Source organism: Pelophylax lessonae (genome assembly GCF_965119305.1).
Source record: "Pelophylax lessonae genome assembly, chromosome: 3".
In the NCBI taxonomy this organism is placed as follows: domain Eukaryota; kingdom Metazoa; phylum Chordata; class Amphibia; order Anura; family Ranidae; genus Pelophylax; species Pelophylax lessonae.
This window is the reverse complement of record NC_138770.1, coordinates 261,134,860-261,155,761: the sequence shown is the minus strand read 5'-3', so window position 1 is coordinate 261,155,761 and position 20,902 is coordinate 261,134,860. Positions and strand designations below refer to the sequence as shown.

Sequence of the window (20,902 nt, the reverse complement as noted above, 5' to 3'; positions counted from 1 at the left end):
AAGTATATACATAAGACAATGTTCTGTATGGGAAGAGTAAATGTCTTTCAGATAAGCATGCTATGACATGTTAAATATTAATCTTTGTAGAGAAGCTGTGCAGGAAATCTATAAATAGGTGAAGGCGATCTATAAATAGGTATACTTATCAAAAGGTGCATCTTTGCAATGAATAAATCATATATCAAGATTTCCATAAGGCACTGTGAGCATAAAAATTAAAAAAAAAACCCACCATATATACTGATTACATGTACTTTTTTTTTTAGTGTAGCACTGCCCCCGTAGGAACTGCTGGATATTAACTCTGTGGGCTCCCCTTTTTACCAGCACACGATTATAATTAGATAAAATTAGTGAATCCCCCTTTCTCCTGTTGGATCTTCACAGAAATAAACAGTCTAGAGGTGTTGGTTTTTTGTTGTTGATTTTGTAATTACGATAGGAGAAGGAAATAGTGGGATACTCCAACTGAACTATTCACATAGATGAGGAATTCTATCTTCAGAACTTTTTTAGTACTTAGGAACAGCCATGCTGTTAATCCACACAGCCACAGGTGTAGATGGTGTTACGTCTCTTTCTCTCTTTACTCTCTGACAAGACGACTTGGTGAACAATATCTTATCTTCAGGATACTCTCTATCTCTAGCATCTCCTTTCAGCTGACACCCGTCCACGGACTATCCTAGGAGCAGGGGTGGCCACCCTCAGGTCCGGCCCCTTGACACAAGTTTCTGTACTCACTTTACTGCAGAGACAGATCCTCCAAGGTTTCCCCTCACAGTCAGCTTCCCTGGACCTCTGGGTTGAGCTCTTCACTGCTACTCTCCAGGTCCTCAGGATGACTCCCTGAGGCCGCATGGCACCTCTACATAGGAAGAGGCAGCCTCCAGGACTCCACTACCCAATGAAAGACCTCGAGCCTGTATCAAAAGCCATGTACCCATTCGTCAGGTTTCCTCCCACTGTCCAACATGCCTCCCTATTGTACCAGTGTGAAACCCTCTCTAGACAGAATGAGTTGCATCATGAGCAGACCTCACTAACAGATCCTGTTCTCTGGTAGGCAGAGAACAATATAAATGTACCTGCAGTTGTTCTGGTAAGCAGACAGAGCTTAAACTATACTTTCTCACTAGCACCTACCTAGGAGGGTGCTACAATCGCAAAATAAATATTAAGCTTTACTTTGTTTTTAATGTGTTTCAAACAAAAGCAGACTTTGCCTGGGTTCACACATGCTGCAGCCGCGGCTCACTGCAGGGGTCCGGTGCATCCCTGTTCGCTGTTTCAGGTGCGAATCAGGTCTAATATTTCGGCAGAATTCAGACCTGAAACGGAGCCAAAGAGGCACAGGACCCTTTTCCATTGCGTACCACAGCCGCCCCAGAGCTGTGTGAACCGGTTCAACCTAGAGCCGGTCACACTCTCCTGTCATGCAAATTGGATGCAGGGAAATCCACATCCAATTCACATAAGTGTGAACCCAGCCTCAAGATGCTCATACATGGGCAGATGACACATTGACAATGATGGACTTTTGGTGTCCCTGAATGTGCTGGGCACAGTGTTGGGACCCTTTGCAATCCTGTTCCTGATTTTACTTGTAGGAATAAAAGGGAATGATTGACTATTAATCATGATGAGATTTCCAAAGACCTTTTCACCTTTTGAAGGTGACTTAAGGTTTCTGTAAGTGGGTAGATCTCCTATTAATAACAATGAGTAACCTAACATCTGCTTGCCAGTGTCTCAGTCAACATATTGCCTGTACGGTGGTTAGCATCCTGACCTTTCAGTGCTCTGATCCTTCTACCAGTAAGTCCTCTATATAAATGGTGTTTGTATGTTCTCCTAGTGTGTTTTTGGTTTCCCTACCACAACCCAAAAAAGCATGGACACTAACACCCCTTTTACATGGGCTTTCCGATCAGGTCCGCCTGTCCGTTTTTCAGGTGGACCTGGTCAAGCTCAATGCAGGCCTTTGGGACAGCAAATGTAAATGGACTTTTGTTTGCTTACATCAGAGTCTTTCCAGGTCCAATTAAAAAAAAAGGACTGCCTCGTCTTCCATTTTTCCATATCTAAACGTGATGGATCAGAGGTAGCCTGATTTAAACAGTTCATTTACATCTGCAAGCCTATGGATCCAGCATGGGTCTGCCAAAGTCTGCTGTCAAAATGCAGACAAAACATGAATGGGCACAGATGTCCCAAAAGTGACATCTGTCCCGTTCTGCTTCTGTTCAGCAGGGGATCTTCTCATGGACGCAGGGGAGCGTGCTTGTGTGAAACAAGGACTCTAAATGGATCTCCAACAAAATTGAGCCTTCTGTGTGCATACTGTGTGTACCTGTATGACTGTGGTAGGGTCAGTAGATTGTAAGCTCCTCAAGGGAAAGGAACTGATGTTAATGATCTGGTGTTCCCTGTCGTACAAGTATTTATAGATACCTTTCTCCTAAGCTATGTGATAATAAGCACATGTACTTATTAAAAAGTGTTTTTTAACTCAAAAGGTGTTTTATCTTATTGCATTCTCTGCATTAAAGTAAAAAAACCTTTCAATATCAGTTTCCCCACTCCCTAAACACTTAGCTAAGTCCTCTCTCCATCCAGTGCTTTCCCCATCTGCAGCATCGCTGCTCTCTCTTCTTAGCCAATGGCTGCAATCACTGATCAGTGTATTCTGGTGGGTGGAGTACCCCTTGTCAGAATACAATAGCACAGTGGGAGAGATCCCTGTGTCGCTTGTGTTGATGCAGGGATCTTTCAGTTTTTTATTTGTTCAGCCACTATGTGTATATACCCAGCTTTAGTCTGGGGGTGGTGACTGGTGAGGTGACCAAGCTTCATTGCCGCAGCAGGGTAAAGTCAGGTCATTAACCTACTGTATCACTGCTGTTTTGACAGGTTGTGTCACTCTCCAGACTAGATAGACAGTAACACAAATTGATTGACAGGTAAAATAGCTCCAATATGTTTTGACTGTCCTTTTAGCACTTTACCTGGTGTCCAGCATTAGAGCCGGTTCACATACAGGCAGCCCGACTTGCCGGGGCGACCTGTGAAGTCGCGGTGCACAGTGCTCAGCGCGACCTCGGAGAGACATGCACCGACTTCATATCATTGAAGTCAATGTAGGTTGCTCCAGGTCGCCCCAAAGTAGTACAGGACCCTTTTTCTAAGTCGGAGCGACTTGTGTCGCTCCTATTAGAACGGGTCCTGTGCTAATCAATGGCAGGCGACCCACGGCGCCTTGTCAGATGACCAAGTCGCCTGACAAGTCGCCCCAGTGTGAACCGGCTCTCAATGAATATGTTCTCACTATTGTTTATCTTCTGGTAAGCCTTTGAGTGTCAGAATTTTAGGAGCTTCCAGGTTTTATTGTCAAAGCTTAACCACATGCCGACCGCCGCAAGTACATATACTTCGGCGGTCAGCCCCTCACAGGCAAAGTGACGTATACATACGTCACTAGCCTGTGAGGCTCTGGGGAGCGAGCGCGCTCCAGCTCCCGTGCGGTCACGGACCCCCCCCCCCGCGCGTGTGACCGGCGGACCCGATGTCCGCCGGTCACTCGGCGATCGTCGGTGCAGAGGGAGAAAGGCAGGCGGCTGATGTAAACAAGCCGCCTGTCATTCTCCCCTGTGTAGGAATAGTGATCATACGGTTCTACTATGTAGGACCGTTGATCACTGTTCCTACACCTCAAGCCACAGCCAATCACAGTTAGAATCACGCCCCTAGGGACACACATAACCCCTCCCTCTCAAAAAAAGTTAACCCCTTTACTCAGTGGCGGCCTGTGCATAGGGGGCGCCAGGGCGCCGCCCCCCCTAAAAAAAGAAAAAAAAAATGACAAAAAGATCAATAAAGTTTTCAAAAAAAAAAAATTGTGTTCGCCGGCCTATGTGGAGGCTGTGGGGGGGTGGGGTTTACGACCCAGAAGAGGCGCCGATTGGCTGCCTTCTGGGGCGTAACCTGGGCGCAGGGTACAGCGCTAGGAAACCCCCACTTTCGGAATGTCCTGGCTGTGATTGGTCCAGTCTCCAGCCTGGACCAATCATCATCCAGGGCATCCGATGCTGACCCGTGACCCCGCTGACGTCGGTCAGTCACGAGTCAGTGCGGTGGACGGACGGGCACTGCAGAGCGGAGCGGACTCAGTCAGCGGAGAGGAATCGGCTTCAGAGAGAGACCCACCCGACCAGGCAGTCACCTCACCAGGCCACAGCGTCTCCAGAGGAGTGGAGCCGGAGGTCATCTGGACTGCAAGTGCAAGAGAAGACTCGATCGATCACCACCGGGCGGTAAGTGAGTCCTTCTCAGCGGCAAAATGAAAGTACAGCAGTCAGAACTTAAGTATGTAAGGTACAGCACAGTTTAGAAAGTGGGAAGGTCAGAGGCTTCTTAGCGCAGAGGTAGTCCTGATGCACTGGGGAGGTCCCCTATGTGCCCAGGTATAAAGAACCCTCCCTATGTGCCCATGGAGGAGGCGTCTGATGTGACAACTTCTGCGCTCCAAACCAGACAACACTGAGAGCCATGATTGCACCATGATTTGGGGTACAATGCTGGCACTCTGCAATAATTGGGGGACAATGCTGTGGCGCTCTGCAATCATTGGGGGACAATGCTGTGGCGCTCTGCAATCATTGGGGGACAATGCTGTGGCGCTCTGCAATCATTGGGGGACAATGCTGTGGCGTTCTGCAATCATTGGGGGACAATGCTGTGGCACTCTGCAATCATTGGGGGACAATGCTGTGGCGCTCTGCAATCATTGGGGGACAATGCTGTGGCGCTCTGCAATCATTGGGGGACAATGCTGTGGCGCTCTGCAATAATTGGGGGACAATGCTGTGGCGCTCTGCAATCATTGGGGGACAATGCTGTGGCACTCTGCAATAATTGGGGGACAATGCTGTGGCGCTCTGCAATCATTGGGGGACAATGCTGTGGCGCTCTGCAATCATTGGGGGACAATGCTGTGGCACTCTGCAATCACTGGGGGACAATGCTGTGGCACTCTGCAATCATTGGGGTACAATGCTGTGGCGCTCTGCAATCATTGGGGTACAATGCTGTGGCACTCTGCAATCATTGGGGTACAATGCTGTGGCACTCTGCAGTGATTGGGGACAATGCTGTGGCGCTCTGCATTGAAAGGGGCTCGCACGCTGAACTCTGCATTGATGGGGGCACGGAACAGTTGCATTGAAGGGGGCACGCACGCTGAACTCTGCACAGTGTTTATTGCCTTGAAGGGGGCACAGCACAGTTGCATTGAAGGGGGCATGCACGCTGAACTCTGCATTGTTGGAGCACAGCACAGAGTTCATTGCATTGAAGGGGGCACAGCACAGTGTTTATTGCATTGAAGGGGGCACAGCACAGTGTTTATTGCATTGAAGGGGGCATGCACGCTGAACTCTGCATTGTTGGGGCACAGCACAGAGTTCATTGCATTGAAGGGGGCACAGCCAGGGGCGTAACTACAGGGGTTGCAGGGGTTGCAATTGCTACCGGGCCCCATGCTCCAGGGGGCCCAGTAGCAAACCAGTGGGTGAACTTCCAGGATCTCAAAGGTCACACTTGCGACCGAGCCCTGGCATTGCACCACTGTGGGGAGGCCCCAAGATTGCAGGAAGGGGGCCCACTGCAGAACTTGTGAAAGGATCCTGCTGCGGGACCATAATAAAAGGCCATGCAACGAGAGTAAAGAGCCCCAGGATCAGTGGGAAGAGCCCCGGGCTTAAAGGGAAGGGCCCCGGCCAGGGGTCTGGGGGGCACTTCATGGTTTCTTGCATCGGGGCCCTGAAGGTTCTAGCTACGCCTCTGGGCACAGCACAGTGTTTATTGCATTGAAGGGGGCACAGCACAGTGTTTATTGCATTGAAGGGGGCACAGCACAGTATTCATTGCATTGTGGGGGCACAGCACAGTGTTCATTGCATTGTGGGGGCACAGCACAGTGTTCATTGCATTGAAGGGGGCACAGCACAGTGTTTATTGCATTGAAGGGGGCACAGCACAGTGTTCATTGCATTGAAGGGGGGACAGCACAGTGTTCATTGCATTGAAGGGGGCACAGCACAGTGTTTATTGCATTGAAGGGGGCACAGCACAGTGTTTATTGCATTGAAGGGGGCACAGCACAGTGTTTATTGCATTGAAGGGGGCACAGCACAGTGTTTATTGCATTGAAGGGGGCACAGCACAGTGTTTATTGCATTGAAGGGGGCATGCACGCTGAACTCTGCATTGCTGGGGCACAGCACAGTGTATATTGCATTGAAGGGGGCACAGCACAGTGTTTATTGCATTGAAGGGGGCACAGCACAGTGTTTATTGCATTGAAGGGGGCACAGAACAGTGTTCATTGCATTGAAGGGGGCACAGCACAGTGTTTATTGCATTGAAGGGGGCACAGCACAGTGTTCATTGCATTGAAGGGGGCACAGCACAGTGTTTATTGCATTGAATGGGGCACAGCACAGTGTTTATTGCATTGAAGGGGGCACAGAACAGTGTTTATTGCATTGAAGGGGGCACGGCACAGTGTTTATTGCATTGAAGGGGGCATAGCACAGTGTTCATTGCATTGAAGGGGGCACAGCACATTGTTCATTGCATTGAAGGGGGCACAGCACAGTTGCATTGAAGGGGGCATGCACGCTGAACTCTGCATTGTTGGGGCACAGCACAGAGATCATTGCATTGAAGGGGGCACAGCACAGTGTTTATTGCATTGAAGGGGGTACAGCACAGTGTTTATTGCATTGAAGGGGGCACAGCACAGTGTTTATTGCATTGAAGGGGGCATGCACGCTGAACTCTGCATTGTTGGGGCACAGCACAGAGTTCATTGCATTGAAGGGGGCACAGCCAGGGGCGTAACTACAGGGGTTGCAGGGGTTGCAATTGCTACCGGGCCCCATGCTCCAGGGGGCCCAGTAGCAAACCAGTGGGTGAACTTCCAGGATCTCAAAGGTCACACTTGCGACCGAGCCCTGGCATTGCACCACTGTGGGGAGGCCCCAAGATTGCAGGAAGGGGGCCCACTGCAGAACTTGTGAAAGGATCCTGCTGCGGGACCATAATAAAAGGCCATGCAACGAGAGTAAAGAGCCCCAGGATCAGTGGGAAGAGCCCCGGGCTTAAAGGGAAGGGCCCCGGCCAGGGGTCTGGGGGGCACTTCATGGTTTCTTGCATCGGGGCCCTGAAGGTTCTAGTTACGCCTCTGGGCACAGCACAGTGTTTATTGCATTGAAGGGGGCACAGCACAGTGTTTATTGCATTGAAGGGGGCACAGCACAGTATTCATTGCATTGTGGGGGCACAGCACAGTGTTCATTGCATTGTGGGGGCACAGCACAGTGTTCATTGCATTGAAGGGGGCACAGCACAGTGTTTATTGCATTGAAGGGGGCACAGCACAGTGTTCATTGCATTGAAGGGGGGACAGCACAGTGTTTATTGCATTGAAGGGGGCACAGCACAGTGTTCATTGCATTGAAGGGGGCACAGCACAGTGTTTATTGCATTGAAGGGGGCACAGCACAGTGTTTATTGCATTGAAGGGGGCACAGCACAGTGTTTATTGCATTGAAGGGGGCACAGCACAGTGTTTATTGCATTGAAGGGGGCACAGCACAGTGTTTATTGCATTGAAGGGGGCATGCACGCTGAACTCTGCATTGCTGGGGCACAGCACAGTGTATATTGCATTGAAGGGGGCACAGCACAGTGTTTATTGCATTGAAGGGGGCACAGCACAGTGTTTATTGCATTGAAGGGGGCACAGAACAGTGTTCATTGCATTGAAGGGGGCACAGCACAGTGTTTATTGCATTGAAGGGGGCACAGCACAGTGTTCATTGCATTGAAGGGGGCACAGCACAGTGTTTATTGCATTGAATGGGGCACAGCACAGTGTTTATTGCATTGAAGGGGGCACAGAACAGTGTTTATTGCATTGAAGGGGGCACGGCACAGTGTTTATTGCATTGAAGGGGGCATAGCACAGTGTTCATTGCATTGAAGGGGGCACAGCACATTGTTCATTGCATTGAAGGGGGCACAGCACAGTTGCATTGAAGGGGGCATGAACTCTGCATTGTTGGGGCACAGCACAGAGATCATTGCATTGAAGGGGGCACAGCACAGTGTTTATTGCATTGAAGGGGGCACAGCACAGTGTTCATTGCATTGAAGGGGGCACAGCACAGTGTTTATTGCATTGAAGGGGGCACAGCACAGTGTTTATTGCATTGAAGAGGGCACAGAACAGTGTTTATTGCATTGAAGGGGGCACGGCACAGTGTTTATTGCATTGAAGGGGGCATAGCACAGTGTTCATTGCATTGAAGGGGGCACAGCACATTGTTCATTGCATTGAAGGGGGCACAGCACAGTTGCATTGAAGGGGGCATGCACGCTGAACTCTGCATTGTTGGGGCACAGCACAGAGATCATTGCATTGAAGGGGGCACAGCACAGTGTTTATTGCATTGAAGGGGGCACAGCACAGTGTTTATTGCATTGAAGGGGGCACAGCACAGTGTTTATTGCATTGTGGGGGCACAGCACAGTGTTCATTGCATTGTGGGGGCACAGCACAGTGTTCATTGCATTGTGGGGGCACAGCACAGTGTTCATTGCATTGTGGGGGCACATCACAGTGTTTATTGCATTGAAGGGGGCACAGCACAGTGTTCATTGCATTGTGGGGGCACAGCACAGTGTTCATTGCATTGTGGGGGCACAGCACAGTGTTCATTGCATTGTGGGGGCACAGCACAGTGTTTATTGCATTGAAGGGGGCACAGCACAGTGTTTATTGCATTGAAGGGGGCACAGCACAGTGTTCATTGCATTGAAGGGGGCATGTACGCTGGTCACTGCATTGAAAGGGGGCATGTACCATCTCCTGTACCATCACCTGTGCCATGCCTGTACCATCACCTATGCCATGCCTATACCATCACCTGTGCCATGCCTGTACCATCACCTATGCCATGCCTATACCATCACCTGTGCCATGCCTGTACCATGACTTCAAAGTCACGCAATTTTTTACTGCGTTTTTTGACGCGAAGCAATACCTATTACATTTTTCTTTTTGCGCCCCCCCAAAAATTTTGAGCACCAGCCGCCACTGCCTTTACTGCCAGTGTCATTTTTACAGTAACAGTGCATATGTATAGCACTGATTACTGTAGAAATGTCACTGGTAACCCCAAAAATGTCAGTCAAGGGTCCGATCTGTCCGCCGCAATGTCGCAGTACCGAAAAAAAATCGCAGATCGCCGCCATTAAGCGTTAAAAAAAAAAAAAAACAAAAATGACAAAAATCTTTCCCTTTGTTAGTAAACGCGATAACTTTTGCGCAAACCAATCAAAATACGCTTTTTGCGATTTTTTTTTTTACCAACCATATGTAGCATAAAACAAATTGGCCAAAAATGTTAAAAAATTTAGATTTTTACATTTTTTGGGGGGGAATTTCATATAAAAAAATTTGAAAAATATTGTTATTTTTGCAAAATTGACGCTCTTTTTTTGTTTATAGTGCATGATCAAAAAATCGCACAGGTGATCAAATACCACCAAAAGAAAGCTCTGTTTGTGGGAAAAAAAGGACGCCAAATTCGTTTAGGTACAGCGTCGCACGACTGCGCAATTGTCTGTTAAATTCAGGCAGTGCCGAATCGCAAAATAGGCCCTGGTCAGGAAGGGGGCAAAATCTTCCGGGGCTTAAGTGGTTAATTGAACAAGCTGAAGTTAGAAGCTGATTGGCTACTATGCACAGCTGCAATCTAAATCTCCTCCACTGTGACCGCATTAGGGCTGATCTGTCCCAGACACAACCACGAATCGCATAGGCATGAGGAAGTAGATACTCAGGTAGGATAATACCTGAAGAAAGATGGTGCCATCCCTCTGGTGAAAACATCTGAGAGGAAATAAAACTTGCATTTACACATTACAAAGTATGTATGCACTCAATATGAAAAAATATATCTGAATTTAGATTGAATGATAAAATATATCTGAATCTAGATTGAATGAAAAAAAAAGATATCTGATTCTAGATTGAATGATACAATATATCTGATACTAGATTTTAATATAATGCATTTCCCTATTCTTCCAAAACACAACACATTAAAGCAGACCTTTTCTTATAAAAAATGTATTTTCCTCTGCCTTCTCCTACCTCCCTTTCTCATATTTAAATATTATTTTTCTTTATCTTCATAGCGCCTCTCTCATTTTGGCAAGCATAACACCAACAACCCCCGCCCCCCCCCAAAAAAATGTTCCACAGAGCAACAGTTCCTGGTAAAGCCTTTCAGCACATGTGTACATGCACAAGTTTCCCATACATGCACAAAGACAAAGCTGATATGAAGCCCCATACCTTGGCATGTCTGTGCATGCATAGAATACCCCCTGTGCTTGCACAGATCTGCCACAGGGATCTTCCAGGACCCAGTGACTGGGTAATGTCCCTCAGCACATCTGATCACGAGCCACACTAAGAGAGATGATCGCGGGGTGGCTGAAGTTCCACTTTAGGCCGGGTTCACATATGCACGGCAGGGGGTCCGGGGCATCCCTGTTCACCATTTCAGGTGTGAATTAGGTATGATTTTTTGTCCAAATTCAGACCTGAAATGAAGCTAAAAACGCACAGGATCCTTTCCTAATGCAGGCTGCGGCTACCTTGGAGGTGTGTGAACCGACTCCGTTGAGAGGCGGTCACACTCTCCTGTCATGCGAGTTGGATGCGGGGAAACCCCCTTCTCTTTCCTAAATACAGTACATACACTAAGGGCTGGTTCACAGTGCTGCGATGCCAGACATCGCATGTGATTCATACGGCATTGCTGTGCACATCACATGCGATGTCAGTGTGATGCAAATTCAGCCATACAAACTGGCTGAATTTGAATTGCATTCTGACCAAACTCATGCAGGACCCTTTTTTTTGGCCGCACCAGAATCAAATCGCATGGGTGTTCACACCCATGCAATCCGATCCCTGACTGAATTCACAGTTTGCACTGTGTTCTGTGAACTGATCTGGGGGTGTCCTTAACTGTGTATTGACACCCGCAGTGGTTCGCAGAGGGCAGTGTGAACTGCCGGTGATTCAGGTGCGATGTGAAAACCCGCACTGAATTCGCAGATTTTCTCGCATCACGCCAGTGTGAACTGGCTCTAAAGAGGAAGCCTTAAAGTGGAGGCAAACCTGATTCATGAAATTTGACCTAGGCACATATATCTGCAGTGTTTTCTTATCTTTCTCCAAAGTCCTAAGTTCCGTAGCTACCCCTGCTCTGTTCTTCTGTTATTAGCATGATAACTTTTGCCAAGTTCTCTGTCAACTGAAATAAAACCAGGCTGATATTTGGGTTGGGGTGGGTGCTATAAATAGATTAGCAGAGAGCTGGTCTGTTCACAGCACATTCCTTCCTTCCTCTGCCTATGTGGAGTGAGGGGGAGGGGTGTTTATTTCCTCCAATCAGCTGTCACACAGTGTATAGCAACACAACACTCCCAGTGCTGAACAGGAAGAGAAAATCTCTGACATGATGTTCACTTTCTGAAAGAATATATAAAGCTGAAGACAGCAGATATGCATATAAAACTTATGTAGGGAGATTTGTTTCATCCCTGTGTATCATCTGAGGCTGTTCACTTTACTGGGTATATGTGAGGGTTTACAAGCGGAGTTCCACCCTATTTTTTTACGTTGCACCTTCTGTTAGATTAAACGATTCTTAAAAAGAATTGGATAGTTATAATTTTTTTTTCACTTACCTGATTTATTCTGAAAAGTACCTTACCTTCCTTCCACTTCCTCCCTCTGCGTCCGTGGCCCCCGATGTCACTTCCTCCTTTGCATTGACTCTTGGGAGATGAGCGGCATCAATCCCAGGAGTAAATGCGCCTGCACCGGTGTCCCTCTTCACTTCCGGGGCAGGCGCGTCATTCTCTGCCAATGGATTAGAACAGCTTCTGGGCATGCGCAGAACCCTCTGGGGGATGACGCGCCTGCCCTGGAAGTGACAAGCAGGGCATTCTGGGACACAAACCTCACGGAAGAGGACACGAAGAGGGATGCTCCGGCTTCAGCTGCCCACACTGGAAATGGCAGCGCTGGACAAGACATTTTCAAAGTAAGTATTTCTTCTTACAGGTAAGTTAAACAGGGGACAGTTCAGAGGCTATCTTTGCTTAAATGCACTAGCCCTGACTATCCCAGGGGTATTTTTATCTAAAAATAAATCTAATTCGCATAAGTGTGAAATCAGCCAAAATCTAATTTTTGTGATTATTTTTTCCCTATGAAGTAAACAGATATGCATTTTGGGCTTGTTCACACTGTGTGTATTGACTGGTGTTTTTCTGCATTGGATAAATGCCAGTCACTGCAAGGACAAATAGAAAACAATGTGTGGTGTGGTGCAGTATGAAAAAATGCAGACACATTGGATGGCACTGCATGTCACTGCACTGCAGAGCAACAAACCATGCTGCTGTGGGGACAAGAATGAAGTGACACTCTTTGACACTTTAAATAAAAAAAAAAAAGAAGGAACATAAACGTTGAAATGCGTGTGCATCTTACTGCCCTCTGCTGGACCTCACACTGGTAGCTGACTGCACATTAAAATGCTCCATTCACACCTGAGCGTATCATTTTCAGGCATTTTTTCGGGCGTTTTTTCAGCGTTTTTCAGGCCTTTTTTCGGCGTCTTTTTTAGGCATTTTTTGCAAGTTTTTGGAGGTAGGCATTGACATCTAACAAAAACGCTTTAATAAAGTAAGCAATAAAAACACTTACAGTTGAAGTAAGGGTAAGCAAGCAGGAACAAGCAGCAAAACAAACCGCCAATGCGGTGTCCACAGATGCTTCCGGTCTCGGCCATAGACCGGAAGTGACGTCACCCGGCCGAGACCGGAAGCATCTGTGGACACCGCATCGGCGGTTTGTTTTGCTGCTTGTTCCTGCTTGCTTACCCTTACTTCAACTGTAAGTGTTTTTATTGCTTGCTTTATTAAAGTATTTACCTACTACACTATGAGCGCCCCCTCTTGTCATTTTGATAATCAAGTGGCATAGGAATATACCGGGATACAAGTCCCCATAAGGAGAGGAATTTCCACTACAGACAACTATTCTATGATCTGAGGAGATATCCACTGTCCATTCCCAGTTATACTTCCTTGGAAAACCTCCTAATGTCCTTGATGGTGATCTAACACACCAAAAACACTCTTTTGAGTGTTAGTCCCCGTTCACACTGGGGCGACCTGTGAGGCGACCTGGTCACCTCACAGGTCGCCTTCCATAGAGAAGCTGCGGACCCGTTCTAATAGGAGCGACACAAGTCGCGCTTCTTTGGGGCGACCGTCATAGACTTCAATGTTATGAAGTCCGTGCCGGCCGCTCCGAGGTCGCGGCGCGCTGCTCGCACCGCGACCTCGGAGGTCGCCCGGGAAGTCGGATCGCCCCAGTGTGAACGGGGCCTTAATGGAGGTGAACGGCAATTGCACTTAATCTAGGATTAGAGCTCACAAATTAATTGCACACGTATATCACTGGATGAGATTCTTTGTTTTATACACTGGAACACCCTTGAACTCTTTCACCCCATTTTGCATTTATTTATTTATGCATATCCATTTTGTGCACACCATCCAGTGACACATGGTCTATTTATGCTGTTAGCATCCTCAGTGTTTTTGTATGCTACTTTATTGCATCACTTGCAATTTTATTTATTTGCTGTTCAGTATTGTCACAGTGTTGATTTATTGCATCTTTTGCACTTTTATGATTACTTATTTATCACTTCACTAAGCACTTCAGCACTTTTTACTCATTTGCATATTTTTGAATATTTATCACCTTATCAGCTATTTAGCTAATTTTATGATCTTCATTGTATATTTCATACTATATATTGTTTAATTCATCATATATTTCTTGTGAACACCTTTCATCCACTTTGTGTTTTGTGGCCCACCATTTTAGAAATTGAGCGCTGATTCCCCCTTTCCTTCACTTTTTAACAGTAAGTGGTGACACTACTACAATCGGCAGCTGATTTCGGTGCTCCACTCATCTTCTTCTGTTATTTATCTACCTCATTGGTAGCGCATTGGTCCCTCCCATTTTTTTAACAAAAACGCTTGTAATCTCATGTAAAACCTCATGTACTTTTTTGAGCTTCAGGCGTTTTGCTTCAGGGGACAAACACTCATATGTGAACAGGGGCCATTGAAATTCATGAGATTTTTCTTGTTGGGTGTTTTGAGACTTCAGAGATAAGTTGAAAAATGCTCAGGTGTGAACAGGGCTTTACTGCGCAGGCTAGTATGAACTTTATGTATAGACGCCTTTCCAAGAACTGATGTACTTTTCATCCATCTCCAGTATGCACAGGGCCTAAGATGGCCAATGGGACAAAATCGGAGGTCTTGGAAATTGTGAATGTAATATCCTTTGAACTAAAAGAAAAAGATCAGATGGTTTTGAGTGAACAGCTTGTCCCAAGGGCTCCTCTAACCTGTCCTCTGTGGGTTAAATCATATTGCATTATTGCTCTGTTTCTGGAATTATATATATATTTTTTGTACGTGGCACCTCTGAAGACAATGTCACATATCTGTGTTTCCTCTGCAGTCCCCAGAGTTAGAGCCGCCACAATGTATGAGCAAAGAGGAATTCATGGAGAGAACATACGCGGCCGTGGGGCACGGACTGAAAGAGGAATACGGCGATTTATTTGATAAGATAGATGTGAGTCGCGAAGGTTTCATTGATTGGGACAAATTAACATCCTTCATGCTGCTTGAGCTTTACGAGAAAGATGAACGAGTGAAATCATCAGTAATTCCCCAGTGGAGGGATATTCGCAGCCTTCCATTAATTCACAAGGAAAACATCCAAAAAGTAGTTTATTTGAAAGGTTCTTGCCGCTACGTAACTTTGAGCAAAGATGGATTACTGGGAGTCTGGGGAGAGAATTTAAAACTACAAAGAAGCCTGAGGATTTGCACTGATACTGTCAAGCCGAAAGATTTATGGGCCACGGGCTTGGTGTTTCTGGCCAATGTAAACAAGGTAAATATGGATGTAAATATAAGTAATGCACATATCAATATGCAGAAGGTGGGGAGCCATTGTCTGCCTTATTAATTCTGTCTGTCATACCGCTACAGCATGGCGAGAGGTGTTCTGTGCTGGCACGGCATAGGATCAGGATCAGGAAATGTAATTGCCAGTCATTGTACAAAGGCTAAATAAACGAGCAATGTCAACGAGTAATGAAAGGCATAAATCTAATAAAATAAATAAAATCGGTACATCCATTATATGGCGCTATGGAAAGGAATACCAATATGGTTAGTAAACAGAGTACAAAAGTGATTCATCCCAACAGCTCATTCATACTTTACTACAAAATCACATTTATCATAACTGCAAGAGGACAGTATGAATGTTGTTTATTGGAACCAATCAGAATTTTGTACCATTTGTTGTCAGGTGCTGTTGATTGGCTGTTAATCATAGAGGCACACACAGAGATAAAAACTGCACTTTTGTGTGTAACTTCGCTTTTTTTTTTGAGAAAAAACAAAAACAATCCCCTCTGATTGCAAGGATTTTACCAAACTTTGGGCTTATTCCAACCATATGCCATCACCTGCATTTTTCTACATTGGATAAACAAAGCTCACTGCTGGGGAACTAAGAAAATATTTTTTTTGGGCCCTGATGTGTGGTGCAGTGAGGTGCATTGCAGTGTGGAAAAATGCAGCATGTCTGCATTTTACGCATCAAACTGAATGCCACTGCATGTTCTATATGGCAGTGCAATGCACCATGCTGTTGTGCAGTGACATAAATAAAGTTAGGAAAAAAAAAGAAAACAAAAAAAAGAAAAACAGGCAGCGTGATGAAACACTGCTGCCTGTCAGAGCAGACACTGCAATAGCCTGCATGGTAAAACATTGCCTTTTGCCATGATGGCTAGGTGTGAACTCAACCTTTCTTTTCACAACAAAAAAAATCCTGTGTTCCTGAATTCCTGATTCCTGAATGGGGGGGGGGGGCTTGTTCATTAAAATCGCCTGACGCACTTTCAGTGCTCTCATGAGGAATGTTGCAGTGTCTGCATCCCTTTAAAAATATTGAACCCTTAGGGAGCATCTCACCCAAAAATGAAATGCCTAAAATTTTACTTATATCAGACATCCGAGAAAATCAGTGAACCAAACACACAATCAGGAATGACATTTTTGGGGACAATCTATATACTGTTTATAGAATGCCTCCAGGTTGCCATGTTGCATTGAATTTTTTGGCAGTTTTGGAAAAAATACAAAAGCTTAATAAAGGAAGGAAGAAGAACATTTTAATGCTGAACTCAAATGATGATATATTTTGCAATTTTATATACTATATTGGTTTTTTAACAAAAGTGGAAAGTGGAATTCACTTTTAAACTGCAATTCTTATATTTACGTGTACCCCTACTATTGAAGCTGAACTCCAGGAAACCTAAGAATCCAGCCATGGAATGAAGCCTGCACCTGCACTGCTAGGGTAGACTGTCATGGGATGAGGCCTGTACCTGCACTGCAAGGATAGATTGTCATGGGATGAGGACTGCACCTGCACTGCAAGGATAGACTGTCATGGGGTGAGGCCTGTACCTGCACTGCAAGGATAGACTGTCATGGGATGAGGACTGCACCTGCACTGCAAGGGTAGACTGTCATGGGATGAGGACTGCACCTGCACTGCAAGGGTAGACTGTCATGGGGTGAGGCCTGTACCTGCACTGCAAGGATAGACTGTCATGGGGTGAGGACTGCACCTGCACTGCAAGAGTAGACTGTCATGGGATGAGACCTGCACTGCAAGGGTAGACTGTCATGGGATGGGGCCTGCACCTGCACTGCAAGGGTAGACTGTCATGGGATGAGGACTGCACCTGCACTGCAAGGGTAGACTGTCATGGGATGAGGACTGCACCTGCACTGCAAGGGTAGACTGTCATGGGATGAGGACTGCACCTGCGCTGCAAGGGTAGACTGTCATGAGATGAGGCCTGTACCTGCACTGCAAGGGTAGACTGTCATGGGATGAGGCCTGTACCTGCACTGCAAGGGTAGACTGTCATGGGATGAGGCCTGTACCTGCACTGCAAGGGTAGACTGTCATTGGATGAGACCTGCACTGCAAGGGTTGACTGTGATGGGATGAGGCCTGCACCTGCACTGCAAGGATAGACTGTCATGGAATAAGGCCTGCACCTGCACTGCAAGGGTAGACTGTCATGGGATGAGGCCTGTACCTGCACTGCAAGGGTAGACTATCATGGGATGAGGCCTGTACCTGCACTGCAAGGGTAGACTGTCATTGGATGAGACCTGCACTGCAAGGGTTGACTGTGATGGGATGAGGCCTGCACCTGCACTGCAAGGATAGACTGTCATGGAATAAGGCCTGCACCTGCACTGCAAGAGTAGACTGCTATTTTATGTCTAAAGGATTTGGTAAAGTACTTTTACTTACCCGATCCTCTGCTCCTGCAGGCTCCTCTGTGCCTCTAGATCAGTCCCTGCAGCCTCTTCTCCCCTACGTTTCAGTGACCTAAGGTCCTCTGATGTCATCAAGGTTGATGCCAGAACCATCGTCTGATATTGGACATGAGGATGCTGAGGAACACTCAATCGCTGGAGCATGGAGTGCGCCACCTGCTGGGGGAGCAGAGAATCAGGTATGTGAAATGGCTTTTCTTTCCCCGAGATATAAATAAGCAGTTAACCCTAGAAAATGCAGGTGCAGCCCCACCGCAAAGGAGAGTTTTTATATTTCCTGAAGTTGAGCTTTAACAGGATATCACCAGTAGCTAAAAATTCTGCAACAACAATCAAAAATATTTTTACAAAGAATCAAAGTAGCCCATGGTCTGAGTTGATTTCCCATCAACTGCTATCTCCAGCTGCTACTCTGCAGATTATTGTTTCTTAGATATTACTGACAGTTTGGAGATTTACTAAAACTGTTGCACACAGATTCTGGTGCAGCTGTGCATAGTAACCAGTGAGCTTCCAGGTTATACTGTCAAAGCAGCTGAAGTTAGAATCTGATTGCTTATTGTACACAGCTGCACATGATTCTGTGTGCACCAGTTTTACTAAATATCCCCCATTGTGTGTTGTATACATAGGAAGGCATACTATGTTTGTACCTATTTAGACTTAAATGGGAGAGGCTAAAAAGATTTCTTTGTGCAGATCCTTGATTAGCGCCAGATTATTACACTGTACATTTCTTAGCCAGACTTATCATTATTATTAGGCCAGGTTCACACATATGCGGCCACAAGTTCCTGTCTGAGGTCTGGTGCGACCCTGTTCACCGGTTTAGTTGTGAATCCGGTCCAAATTTTTGCCTGAATTTGCACCTGAATCGAACCAGAAGACGCACAGGACCCTTTTTGAATTTGTGAACTGGCTCCATTAAAAGCCGGTCACTCTCTCCTGTCATGTGAGTTAGATGTGGTGAAATCCGCATCCAATTGGCATATGTGTGAACCCGGCCTAATACCCTTCCTACTCCCTTCCCTTTCCTCAATACAGTACATGTACTAAAAAGGAAGCCTTAAAGCGTAACTCCACTCTTGTTGAGAAAAAAACATCCCCTTCTGAGTGATCTGTGTACATTACAAGGATTATAACAAACTTTGTTGAAGATTCCTACCTTTTGTTTTTCTGAAGAAATCGTTGTTTCTTCCCCTGTGCCTCTGTGCTGAGTGGGTCAAATGGGAGTGGTTTCATAATTATCTATCTGCTGTGGCAGTTGCAGAGCTCTAATGAGGGAAGCTGCTGGGCCTGCATCCCTATAGGCGTGTTTCTATTGGGAGTATCTCACCAAAAATGACATTTTTGTTGCAGGGGATGCCAGAAATCTGACTTGTATTTTAGGCAGACTTCTGGGAAAATTGGTGAGCCAATCACACAAGCAGGAAATGATGTTTCTGGGGTGTGGTCAGTATACATTCTGTATACAGAACACCTCCAGGTAGCCATATTGCATTGCATTTTCAGAAAATTACAATAGCTGCAGACTGAAAAGGAAAGGACATTTTTAATACATTCAATTACAATATGACTTGTGTCGCAATTTCATACGCTTTATTGTTTTTTCTTTATTTCCTATTTTTTTTCCCCACGAAAGTGGAGTTACCCTTTAAACATTTTGGCCTGGAAAAAATGTTACTACAGTATGCCAAGACAGCTGGTCGCTACCCCAAATGCCTAGGAAGTTTATCATTAAAGGGTCCACTTAAACAAAGGAACAGCCAATGTAAACTTTGATGCCTGCCTTCAGCAGACATCATCAGACCAAGAGCCTAGACATTTGCTGCTTGCTGTGAGCAATTTTATAAAAAATTTTATAAAAAATTAAATGTTCCAAAAAATGTAATTTCCATGTATTATTTGTAACTGTATTAAAGCCTGAGTTGCCCGTTACCAACATAGAATCAGTTCTCTGCTTTGCAGAGCTGAACAATGATTGTGCTTTCCTGCACTTTCACAATACAAATCTATGTTGGCTGCTTTATTAAAAACACTGCATTCCTTCTGAGAGACAAAGAATTTGATAACAATAATTTATGCTCATAGAAAATACACTACAGTCTCAGTTTAGGTAAGCTTACCTCTTTTTTGTTTACACCTTGTAGATTGCAGTTGCCTTTACCAGTAAGGAGATATGCTTCTATGATCTGAACTCAAAGCAGGACATATTTTGTCAATATAAGCTTCAAGGACTTCCTGGTACACCAATATCTATGGACTACTGGCATGACCATGAAGATGGTAACAATGCCATTCTGACAATTGGAGATGTTAATGGACAGGTAACATTCTACAAAAATAAGGTTTGCAACCCAGAGCTGCTGCTACAGAGAGAAGCTATGTTTGGTTAGGTCCCAGGGTAACTGCCCACCAGTTCTTTTTTTCGGTGCAAACCACAAAGGCTTAGCACTGGGTCCTCAGATCAAACCCCAGCCAAGACACTGTTTGCATGTTCTCTCTGTGCTTGTGTGGATTTCCTGTAAGTACTCGGTTTTTCTCCCACGCTCCAAAGACATGCTGATCAGTTAAGCCCCGTACACACGTAGCGATCGTCGGCCGAACGATCGGCCGTCTTTTGTCCAGGGCTGTCGTGTCTGTTGAAAACTGCAAAAGACTGCACACGAATTTTGTCGGCCAACAACAGCCGACTGCAGAAGTGATGTCATGTGATGGTTAACTTTCCTTGTCTTTTTTCTTTTCTGAGCATGCCCAGTCTTGCAAATCTGCTGTCTGTTGGCCGAAATCTGTACTGACTGGCGAACAATCGGCCGTTCTGGTGTTGGCCAACAAAAATTTTAATGCCTGCATGACAGATTCTGTTCGGCCGAAAATGCGCTGTCGGCTGTCGGAAGCATCATACTAACAAGCCTACAATCGGCCGATCGGTCGTCGGCCGAATATTTACGGCCGACAATCGGTACGTGTGTACGGGGCTTTAATTGTCTAGGAGTCTTTCCTGTGTTAACCACAGTGGCTTGGAGCTGAGCACTTCTGCCTTGCAGCACTGGGTCCTCAGATCAAACCCCAGCCAAGACACTGTTTGCATGTTCTCCCTGTGCTTGTGTGGATTTCCTGTAGGTACTCAGTTTTTCTCCCACGCTCCAAAGACATGCTGATTGGTTAATTGCCTAGTACTCTTTCCTGTTTTAACCACTGTGGCTTGGTGCTGAGCACTTCTGTCTTGCAACACTGGGGGTCCTCAATACATACCCTGATCAAG

At 46.1% G+C, this 20,902-nt stretch overlaps 1 protein-coding gene across 1 annotated transcript in view; it reads left to right on the top strand.

Moving 5' to 3' along the window:
• Positions 1–20,902, top strand: part of WDR49 (WD repeat domain 49) — a 270,818-nt gene that overhangs the window by 17,232 nt on the left and 232,684 nt on the right. Inside the window, exons 2-3 of the mRNA XM_082251290.1 lie at positions 14,711–15,151; positions 19,788–19,964. Coding sequence (XP_082107416.1) covers positions 14,711–15,151; positions 19,788–19,964 — 618 coding nt within the window. The remainder of the gene's footprint in view (positions 1–14,710; positions 15,152–19,787; positions 19,965–20,902) is intronic.